The sequence below is a fragment of the Nematolebias whitei genome, chromosome 22 (assembly GCF_014905685.2).
Source record: "Nematolebias whitei isolate Nwh7 chromosome 22, NemWhi1, whole genome shotgun sequence".
Lineage (NCBI taxonomy): Eukaryota > Metazoa > Chordata > Actinopteri > Cyprinodontiformes > Rivulidae > Nematolebias > Nematolebias whitei.
This window is the reverse complement of record NC_056519.1, coordinates 21,490,699-21,501,478: the sequence shown is the minus strand read 5'-3', so window position 1 is coordinate 21,501,478 and position 10,780 is coordinate 21,490,699. Positions and strand designations below refer to the sequence as shown.

Below are 10,780 nucleotides of genomic sequence, written 5' to 3'. Positions count from 1 at the left end.
GGATGGATGGATGGATGGATGGATGGATGGATGGATGGATGGATGGATGGATGGATGGATGGATGGATGGATGGATGGATGGATGGATGGATGGATGGATGGATGGATGGATGGATGGATGGATTGATTCAGCATCCTTTCTTCCTGAGGGTGAATGGAGCTCAGCAGATCAGAAGCAGCTCTACAGTCACTAAGTGACCTCACTGAAACTGTCAGTTTTGTGTGTTTGTGTCCATATGTGTGTGTCTCACCCTGTTGTCCTCCTGGACGTCCCACTCAGGGCTGAAGGATCTGAACGGCTGGCTCTCCAGGGTGCAGTTGGAGAACTGGAAAAGGCTGGAGAACATGCGCCTGTTCTCTGCCGAGTCCGGGAAGATGGCGTCTTGGAAGTTGACGCCGTGAGGAAGGATGCTGTAGTTCTCATCCATCCTGAGGAAGACACGATTAGAGTTAAGATACACAAAACAAGCAATGTGGTCTGGGCTTTGAATGCACCACCATAACACATTTAACTGTTTGTCAACCACTGAGCGTTGCTTTAGCAGTGATGAACTTCTGTCCCAGTGTCAAACCGCTGGAAGACTCAGACTGGTTTCCCTTGATCATTTATGTCCCATCGTTTACCAGTTCCTGCCGATAAAAAACATCCCCACAGCATGACACTGCCACCACCATGCTTCACTGTAGAGATGGTGTTCTCAATGTGATTAGAGATTTAGATTTAGTTTTTGAAACTTTATTTTTACGTGAACTGTGCGGTTTCAGAAGGTAAATGTTGGGGAGAAAATGGAGAGAAAACTATGGGGGTGTGCATGCTTTAACCATCTGTGCACCAACATCTACCTGAGGAAAAAGAAGTAGGAGTAGTTCTCCATCACAGTGTGGGACTGACAGGACAGGTACCCCAGCCCGGTCAGGTTGAGCCTGGATCCAGAAGGCACCTCCAGCATGCTGCCCCAGGCCTGGTCGCACAGCAGCTCCACCTCCGCCGAGTACAGCAGCCCTTCCTCCGCGCTCTCGTAGCCGAAGCCCATGGGCAACGAGTTGTGCAGGCTGAAGGTCCGAAAGCCCAGCGGCTCCCGGTGGATCGCCAGGACCCGCGCGTACACGATGATCTCCGCCAGCTCCGCCCGGCAGCCCTCGCTCAGCGGCCGCCACTCAGAGGGCAGCTGGCAGCCGTGCGTAAAAGTGTCCAAGGTGTCCAAGCGCGCAAAAACGCACAGTGTGGCAAAGAGGAAAGTTGTGAGGAGCATCCCGAAATCCAAAACCTCACTTAGTGTTTTTAACTTAATCCTTGTAAAGCCACATAAAGACAACTAAACAAATGCACAGAAACTCCAGTGACTCCAACCTGCTGCTGGTTTATTTCACCCTCCAGTTGGAATAAAACGCTGCAACAGTCTGTGCTGCCTTCACTGACCGATGCGCCGTTTAGTTACTTTGGGACTCCAGTGAGCTGGCAAGACAGGAAACTACAAGAAACTCCTCCTTAATTATTCTCCAAACGCTGGAGTCAAGATAATTTCTCCAGCGAAAGAATTTTATAAAATAACAGAAAACATGAAAACAGACAATTCTCTGTTAAATAACCTATATGAATTTATACTTTAAGAATATTTGTAATAGTGTGCGTTTCTACGTGTTTTTCCTCCAAACTAAATTAAAGACTGAACTGACTAACTTGGAAAACACTGCCATCAAGTGGACATTAATGTGAACAGTTTATTATTTAATAAGATTGAAAAGAGCCAAATAGCTTCTGTAGACGTAAATGAAACCAAGTTTAACCCCAGAATAGTAAATTTGGGGCGCGTTAAATATGTTAAACATTCAATAATAAACGAATCTCATGGTGAATTTGTTATTCCAAACTATGAGTCCTAATTTAACTAACTTCCCTTCCCATTTTGTTTTTGGTAATAACAATGACTCCTGAAGGGAATTCCCGCGGTCAGCTGATTTCTGGGCCCCGCCTCTTTCGCGTGTGAGTTTCGCTGACTTGTAAGTCATACGGATGGACTTCATCCTACGGGCTGAACTGACGGATAGGTGGGCGGTCGCTTTCGTTTCACCTAAGATCTGTTTTTAAATCCGTGACGTCACTTTAAGGAAACGGAAACCTGTGTGAAATGCTCACGTCGAGTTTACAGACCGGAACGGATGTGTAATTGTTTTCAAAATAAAGAAACGTTTTATTTATTTACTTACTTTTTACGTTTTAATTTTAAAAGAAAAATGTTTTCAGTATAAAACATAAGGATGTAAAAAAACAAAAAAAACATATTTATGTGTACTACAAACATAGCAAGGTTTAAATATGAAAACCTCCGATTTTTACTAGGATAAAGGCAGCGGCAGAACTTGCAGTAAGGACTGGTAGTCTTTATAAGGACCAAATACATTAAACATATTTGACAGTAAAAATAAAATAAAATGTAATTAAGAATGCAACTTTTAAAAATCATTCGAATTAATTACAAAAAATCCTGAAATGGTTACTGAAGGCAAAACACAGTCTGGGGCTTTTATGTTGAAATTACAAACCGGAAAAGCAACTCTTCCTCGTGGCTGTAGCTTGATGCTAACTCGAACTGAACGAAGGAGCCAAAAGGAGGTTCGTCGGGTGTGTTTGTCTTTCTCCCAGTCTTTGTGTTTTATCCAAGTGACCAGACAGACCTTGTTTAGTCTTCGGACCTGACAGCAGGTGAGTTGAGACTTTAACCTTTATTTTTTAAGAGTTTGATGTGACGCAGTTTGCCTGAGGTTCAACAACATCCGCCTTTAATCAGTGCGGTTAACTTTTTAGTGTTTTGACGAGGAGTTGGGCCGACCGGAGGAAAGTGAAAGTAAAACTGATAAAAAACAGAAATAGAAAGTAAACATTTATAAACCATTATGACATGTTTAAAGACGTGTTAGCTGTAGCATTTTCTTTTAGCTGGGCTTCATTTTAGTTCGCTTTTTCTTTCTTATCTGAATCGATTCAGGTTGTGTTGATGCGGAAGTGACCAGTTTTTATTCATTTGCCTTTTGTTTCGTTTCTTTTACCTTGAGATCAGCTGATGGGGTCATTCCTGTGAGCTGAGCCTTTGTGAGTGCCACATGTTTCACTTATAAACCACGAGCAGAAAGTACTTAAGAGTTGAAGTTCATTTAAAACCATGACATTAAAGAGATTATTAGAAGTTTAGGATGATTATAGACAATATGACATGTCAGAGAAGAAGAAAACAATATCTTGTTTTAAAGGTGAAGACATTTAAATTTGGACTTTTCCGCCCCCACGCGGCTATGTGTGGTACTGCACTTAGACGTTTATAAAAAGGCCCATCAGGATGATCCTCACAGCAGAAACTTGAATTTGTGAGTTTAATTACGTCATCATTTTTGAAGCATATTCACGCATTTTTCATCAAGAGGATTTTAAAAATGCACACGCACGTATAATTGTTTTTTGCCGCGACAGAAAAGGAGTAAGGCAAGGCTCCACGTCAAAGCGAAACGAGAACGGTTCGCTCAGATGAGTCACAGGAGCGTAAAGACCTGCCTGCTTGGAATCAGCTGTGTGGGGAAACTTCCCTGTGATGGACTGAAGCAGCTGAGACAGGAAGAAAAAACTATAATACAGCCATCTTGGAATGCCATGTCGACTGAGACTTATTGCCCAAAACTCAAAACTAGCCTGTGGATTTAAAAAAAAAAAACTTTTTTCCAAAATTGTAACAAACTCTGACCCCCAAAGTCAAATATCGTAACTTGTGTGTATCGTTACGCTCCTACACAACAAAACAAAACCCATTACAAGCAGCTCAGTCTGTTATCGGTTCAAGTTCAAGAATCTTTATTATCCCCAAGGGACAATTCGTTTCAGTCAGTAGACGCATAAAACATCTGTACTAGACAGTGAGACATTAAAAAAACAGAAATCATAATTTCTCGTTAAGAAGCCTGATCACTACAGGGATGAATGAGTTTTTCATTCTACATCTGGGCAGCAGATACCTGCGTCCACATGGAAGCAGCCTGAACTCACCATGGAGTGGTGATCAGGATCTGCCAGAATCTGCCTGACCTTGTTCACTGACCTCGTCTTGTGTAGGTCAGAGAAGGTCTGTAGGGCTATTCCAGCAGTTCTGCTGCACTTCCTGACAATCCCTGAGAGTTTGTTCCTGTTTTTGCACGTTAATCCAAACCAACAAATGAACGTTAAGAGACTCAATGAAACATTCTCATAAGCAGAATCAACATTAAAACTACAGCTTCTGATGCATTCTCTGGTGGGCCTTCTTACGAAGTGAGTTCACGTGGGGTCAAAGGTCAGTTTGTCATGAAGAACAGTTCCCAGTTCAGAGTCCAGTGGTTTGTAGGTTTGGGTGTGTTTTTGTACTTTTTTAATTTTGACTCTCGTGTTTATATAATGATCTATTTGAGGACATCTTTGTAAGCCCCGTCTTGTTGCGCTCAGCCTCATGGCGTCTGGCGGCCCCATGATGAACGGGGACATCTCTCGCTCCCGCAGTCAATCCGGCGCGCTGGAGGAAACCATTAAGCAGATGAACATCCTCATCCAGGAGAACCGAGACCTGAAAGGTGAGAGGAGTGTGTGGTTTCACCAGAGCATTAATCTCAAAACCTGTGAACGAGTCGTGACTCCTTTACTTGAATTAAACCAGAGGCCCTGCGCCAGACCAACCTGACCATGAAAGAGCGCTTCGAGGGTCTGACGGCGTGGCGGGAGAAGCAGCGGCAGGAGCGGGACTTCCTGGAGGGCCGTCTGGAGGAAGCTCGGAGCCGCATGGAGGCGCTCACCCTGGAAAACCAGGAGCTGAGCAAAAAGCTGGAGGCGGCCGGCGGAGACGCAACAGGATGTGAGGTGAGGCTGAGCTGACAACCGCTGGAGCTTCTGTCCAAATGTGTACGTGCTAACAAACGTGTCGTCCAATCAGAGCGCGGGGCTGGTGGTCCTGCGGGCTCAGATGGCCCGTCTGCAGGCTGAGAAGAACGACCTGGTGGCTCTGAACTCGGAGCTGCAGCTGAAGGCTGAGCAGGACTCGCACGACGACTCGTTCATCGAGGTCATCAAAGTGTCGGTGAGGACGTTGATTAACGCGCGGCTCGCTCCGGCTCGGAGGGAGATCTCGGGATGTAACAAACGTCTGTCCCGACCCAGGACGGAGGCGTGGAGGGCGTGAACGAGGCGTGCGGCGCAGAGCGCAGCAGACGTCCCGATCTCAGCACGATAGCGTCCCGGCTGGACAGCGAGGGCGTGACGGTCAGTCAGCTGCTGCACTGTCTGAGGAACGAGACGCAAAAGTGCGAGCAGCAGGAGGCGGAGCTGCAGGCCTGCGTTGCCAGGTAGAGGAACAGTCACAGCACAGCCGCCCTCTGAAGGTCAAGTTACCGTATTTTCCGCTGTTCACGTCGCACCGCCCTATAAGTCACATCTGTCTATATTTGTCTAATAAAGTAGAAAAATTCATAAATATGTTGCTTCAGCATGCAAATTATGCAAAATGCGACTTATAGGGCGAAAAATACGGTGAATGTTTTTATGAGTGTCAGTAAAACTACTTGAGGTTGCACATAAACAACAAATCAATTAATGGCATGAAAAATGATCAACCTCACTTTCATTTATCGGCTTTATCGTTTCTTCGTGTCTCTCTTTCTGAAGACACTGGATGATAAAAGGCTCAACTCGGGTGTTCTTCACTGACCCCTCCCTTTCTCTTTAAAAGCGCGTTTTCGGATCGTTAAAAGTTAAGCTACGAGCTAAGCTAACAGGCTGACCTCGGGGAAAAACCTCAGTCTTGTCCAAGCTCCAAAATTCACGTTGAAACCCGTGTCTTCGTGTAAAAAGTTGTTTTTCTCTGAAAAAAGAAGTTGAGAACTTGTTTACTGATTTTTTTTTAATTAAAAGCTTTGTGTGAAAAATGCTAAAGAGCTCAAACCACAATTGGCGTCCGCCATTTTGAGAACCAAAAAACAGGAAAGGGAGATGGCCCATGTCACGTCAAGGGGCCTCCCTCCTTAAAGAGACACACTGCTCGCTCCCTCACCATCCATCCTTTGGTTCAGTCTTATACTGCCATCCCGGGGTCAAAAAAGGTACTACACACACAATTAACCAACATTTCCTTTTAAATTGACAATAATTATTTTCAAATTTATCGCAATAATTTCTGAGACAATTAATCGCCCGGCAAAATTTGTTATCGTGACAGGCCCAGTTGCACATAAAGGTAATTTTTAAGGTTTGCCCAAAACACCTGCACCACGAGCGATAGGCAGTCCTTCCAGGAGGTCTACACCTTGAATCCTGAACTTTTGTCGTGTCATTCAACAGAATCAAAAAGCTGGAGCAAAGCAAGGGTGGAGAGGAGGAGTCGACTCAAACGGAGACCGAGGAGGGCTCTGAGAAGGTGGAGATGAATATTTGAACCGATTCAGTCGATGTGTCCTTCGTTTCGTTTTCGTCTGTAACGCTTGTGTGGCACCGGCTTCAGGCGGCGTCTGAGGTGGAGAATCTGAAGTCTCAGGTGATGACGCTCTTCAAGGAGCTGCAGCAGGCCCAGAGCAAGCTGGATGAAGCTGAAGGCATGAAGAAGAACCTGCAGGACAGGTTAGACCTGCCACCTCAGCTCATATGCATGAAGCAGCATCAGGATGGTGCACACTTGCAGCACAACATCTGGGTTTTTCTGTGCGTTTTGTTTTTTTTGGGGGGGGCAGATGTCGGGAGGTGGAGCAGGATGTAGTGACCTTGAAGGCTCAGCTGGTGGACAAGCAGGCCGTGCAGTCGGAGAACGACCGGCTGAAGCTGCAGCTGGGCAGCGTGCAGGCCCAAACGCAGATAGAGCAGAGGAAGGCTGACGAGGACAGGTCAGAGGTCACGCGCGTCCAAACTGCCACCGACCATCTCGACTACGTCTGCACGCGAGAAACACGAGAGGAGAAACTCTAACCTTCCTTTCTGACAGGAACAACCTGGCTCAGCTGAAGGATGCGTACACCAAGCTGTTCGAGGACTACAACGAGCTGCAGGAGGAGCAGGGGAGGAGAGAGGTGGGTTCAGATCGGGGCTCGGTTCTGCTGAACGAGGGGTAAAAAGACCGGATTAGGAGTGTGAGTTCTCCTGTGTGCTTCTGCAGTCCCAGCTGGTGGAGAGGGAGCTGGTGGCTGATATGCAGGAGCGTCTGACTGCTGCCGAGGAGGCGCTGGCCGTCAAACAGAGCAGGATCGACGAGATGAAGCAGGAGATGTACCAGAAGGAGAAGGAGCTGGAGACCATCTCTGTCTTCCAGGCTCAGGTGAGCAGAGTGACCGAAGGGCTCGCGCTGAAAATCCACTTGGTCTTCTTTTAACTTCTTTTGTACTCCGGCAGGCGGAGGTCTACTCCTCGGACTTCTACGCGGAGCGAGCGGCACGAGAGAAGATCCACGAGGAGAAGGAGCGCCTGTCGGTTCAGCTGGAGTTCATCAAGAAGCAGAACAGTCAGCTGCAGGAGGAGATGGACTCTCTGGGCCGGTATGAAACCTCACCAAAGAAGAGCTCACGGTTCAGTTGAGCTGCATCGACTGAGAGAAATGATTCATGTTTGTCCCTGAGGAGAGTTCATCAGCTGCAGAACCGAGTGCTGCTAAAACCTGAATCACTCCGGCTGAGCTGACCGTGTTTTCATCTCTATCTTTAAGGCGTTCACTTAATGAAATGCAGCGGAGACACGGGTCGACTGCAGGAAGTCCACATGGACCTGGAGCGTCTCTGGTTGGAAGAGGTACACTATCGATGAACGAATGAATTTAAAAAACTGCATTGTAAGGGTTTGTGTTGCTCTTAGCGAGGAACACCTTGAAGGGACAGCACAGCCAGCTTGAAGTGGGGTTCTGTGGAAAACTTGTGAACAATTAATATCTTACCTGTCGGAGATGGCGCTTTGAACAGCCTCAGTGTGGAGAAATGACGTTTAAATTTGACCAGAATGAAGAGATAAACGCTGCCGTCTTAAAATGACTCCTATCTAAAAAAAAAAAAAAAAAACCGTTTAGCGATGGATGCAAATCAGGGCTATTCAGCTGGAGGCCCGGGGGCCAAATCAGGCCCACGGATGAACTCAGTTTGGGCCACCAATGGGACCATTTTAAATAAAACTAGATTTTAAACCATAAAACAAGCGTAATGAGAATAACCACTGGATGTGCGGCTCCTGAGCTCTTGGCTTCCAGTACCTGTGGCCTCCTGAGCAGTTTAGTGAAATAGCCCTGTTTTGTGTTTTTGCGTTGCAGCGACACGTTTACTTTTAAAAGGAAAACAGAGAATGCATTGGGCGAGCAAGGCAGGGAGGGAGCCTGTGTTTATATAGGTGGTGTCTCACTGGGCTGCAAATGTTGGAGGCCATAATTGTCAGGCTTTAGAACACACCTGTCTCTAAGCCGCACTTAATTAATATAAAATAAACCATAATTTTGTACATATATAAGACGCTATGGTTATTAAGCCGCAGGCATCCACTGTTCAGAACTTGTGCCCAGGCTGTGTGCAGCTTTCTTGTAGTTCAAGAATCAGCCAGCAGGTGGTGTTCACAGAATGTAGCTTGCTTTCAACACACACCCAGACTGCAAGATCTTCATGAAGCTTGGCACTCAGACTCATGGTTACAACCATTATCCCTTCAAAATGAACACAATAACTATCTAAGCATAATCACTGGACAGAACAGTGCCAAACACCTACGTAAATGAAATTACTTTAAAATTATATACCGATAAAACCCAGTCTTATCAAGGTCATGTGACCGGAAGTCAAATAGTATCTGTAGAATGTGGTAAGTATTCATTAAATTAGTACCATTGATTTTTATTGGTAAACACTTTTGTTTTTAAATGTACTTTCTAAATAAATTTGACGTGATTTCTCCTCAAAACTTGTGACTTCTGGTCACATGATGATGGAGTGGGTGGAGTTATAGTTGGGTATTTGAAACCGTGAGCAAAAGGCCTTGTACCTGAGGGCATTCACTCTGTGTCGCTAACACCTGCCACATGAGGGGGGGGTGCTGTGAGCCACAAGCGCCCAGCTCTGCCAAAAGAAAATGTTAGTCAGTAGCAGGAAGTTACTGAGAGATGGCAGGAAGTCCTTCAAAATAAAACAAAAATTTTGAAAATTATGAATAAATAAGACGCTCCTGCATATCAACTGCGGGGTACAAAGTGTGAGACAAAAGCAGCGGCTTGTATGACGGCAGTTGACGACTCAAAACTTTCAGAAAATAAGCGCATTTTTAAACGCAGCCTCCCCCAAATTCTGAGTTTTTAACCAGCGTGTTTCGGGCTGCCACTTTTTGAAGAGCATTACTTGCAGAACGTTATTTTAGCTCATGCACATTGTTTTGTTGCCCATCTACGCTCCCATCCGACCTGCCTCGGCTCGCTTTGTACCCATCCTGGTGGCAGGAGCTCGGTCCGTGTCACTACCAGAAACACAGGGGGGTCACGTTACCAAGGGGTTATCTCTAAATGTGAAAAATATAAAATCAAGGTGGACTCTGAAACTGAGTTATTAAAGAGTGGTGGATATTTGTTTGTCCTCATCACAGCTGTAGTCTGAGATCGATGTACAAACCCAGTTGTGAAAAAGTTGGGACGCTGTGTAAAATGTAAATAAAAACAAAAAGCAGCAGGTTACACCTCATCAACACACAGGAAACATATCAACTGCTGAAACCAAGAATCTACCTATAATCTAATCTAATCTATAAATACACACAGCACTTGTGATTGTCTGGGCAGCAGGGACCACGTTTCTGTCTGTGAAACATCCCCTCTTCTTTTAACAACAGTCTGTAAACACGCAGGACCGGATGAGACCAGCTGCTGGAGGTTTTGTAGGGAAAGTGTCCCACTCTTATCTGATGGAGTATTCCAGCTGTTGAACAGTTCTAGGTCCTCTGTGATGGATGTTTTCATGAGTGGGAGCATATGTTCTTATAAAACCTTACATACTTTTCTACACTGATGGGTTTTTTCCAGATGGGTAAGCTGCCCAAGCCATAAGCAGTAATACACCCCCATACCATAAGAGAGGCATACCATTGAAATAACTGAAAACTTATATTTCACACTTTTACTTGAAAACAAAACCAGTTAATTTGTTAAGGCATGGAAGGGGATCACATTTACATGTAAATTACATTTATTTTGAAATGCATTGTATAAAAAAACTTTACTCATAAAGATTTTTGTAGCAAACAAAAGTACAGTAGCCCCTCATCTATCGCGAGGGTTACTTCCAGACCCCCCACCCCATCAACTAAAGCTAAAGTTTATTTTATTTATTTATTAACCTTTATTTAATCAGGCAAATCCCGCTGAGATCACAGATCTCTTGCAAGGGAGGCCTGGACCTGAAGGCAGACTAACTTGCAGGTTTTTGTTCTGTGGGAGGAAACCGGAGTACCCGGAGAAAACTCACGCATGCACGAGAAGAACATGCAAACTCCACACAGAAAGACCCCCAGGTTCTCAACGTAATATTTTAAGTTGAGTGAGTAGTACAGTAGTCTCTCGCTACTTCATAGTTCGTTTATCGCGGACTCGCTCTATTGCGGTTTTTCAAAATAAGAGTGGACATGACACACAAGTGGCTGATTGATGGATGAGCAACACGATCGGCATGAAATTTTTATTTAAAATAAATTACTTAAAATTATTTAGCACCTGATGCACATTAATGCAGCCCTTACTGCTGCGGTTAAACAGCTGATCAGATGTTCATGTGCAGA

The 10,780-nt window shown here is 45.2% G+C and overlaps 2 protein-coding genes across 2 annotated transcripts in view; one reads left to right on the top strand and one right to left on the bottom strand.

The window, feature by feature from the left end:
- Window positions 1-204: 204 nt before the first annotated feature.
- On the bottom strand, window positions 205-1,253 carry ccdc3a (coiled-coil domain containing 3a). The gene is made up of 2 exons (XM_037695735.1): window positions 844-1,253; window positions 205-429 (listed from the first exon to the last, which is right to left on the bottom strand). Exons 1-2 carry the CDS (start codon window positions 1,251-1,253, stop codon window positions 213-215), a joined length of 627 nt encoding a protein of 208 aa, XP_037551663.1. The 3' UTR covers window positions 205-212.
- Window positions 1,254-4,435: 3,182 nt separating this feature from the next.
- The window catches only part of optn (optineurin), an 8,184-nt gene continuing 1,839 nt past the window's right edge, over window positions 4,436-10,780 (top strand). The window contains exons 1-11 of the mRNA XM_037696003.1: window positions 4,436-4,590; window positions 4,674-4,873; window positions 4,947-5,090; window positions 5,171-5,355; window positions 6,347-6,422; window positions 6,507-6,622; window positions 6,733-6,882; window positions 6,981-7,065; window positions 7,152-7,310; window positions 7,385-7,527; window positions 7,695-7,777. Of these exons, the coding sequence (XP_037551931.1) occupies window positions 4,470-4,590; window positions 4,674-4,873; window positions 4,947-5,090; window positions 5,171-5,355; window positions 6,347-6,422; window positions 6,507-6,622; window positions 6,733-6,882; window positions 6,981-7,065; window positions 7,152-7,310; window positions 7,385-7,527; window positions 7,695-7,777 (1,462 nt within the window). The 5' untranslated portion in view covers window positions 4,436-4,469. The remainder of the gene's footprint in view (window positions 4,591-4,673; window positions 4,874-4,946; window positions 5,091-5,170; window positions 5,356-6,346; window positions 6,423-6,506; window positions 6,623-6,732; window positions 6,883-6,980; window positions 7,066-7,151; window positions 7,311-7,384; window positions 7,528-7,694; window positions 7,778-10,780) is intronic.

Bases quoted from the DNA above. Each gene is read 5' to 3' on its own strand.
- ccdc3a (XM_037695735.1), bottom strand. From the start codon at position 1,253: ATGCTCCTCACAACTTTCCTCTTTGCCACACTGTGCGTTTTTGCGCGC. The intron at 430-843 runs GTAGATGTTGGT...TGTCTTCCTCAG, and splicing joins TCCTACTTCTTTTTCCTCAG to GATGGATGAGAACTACAGCA.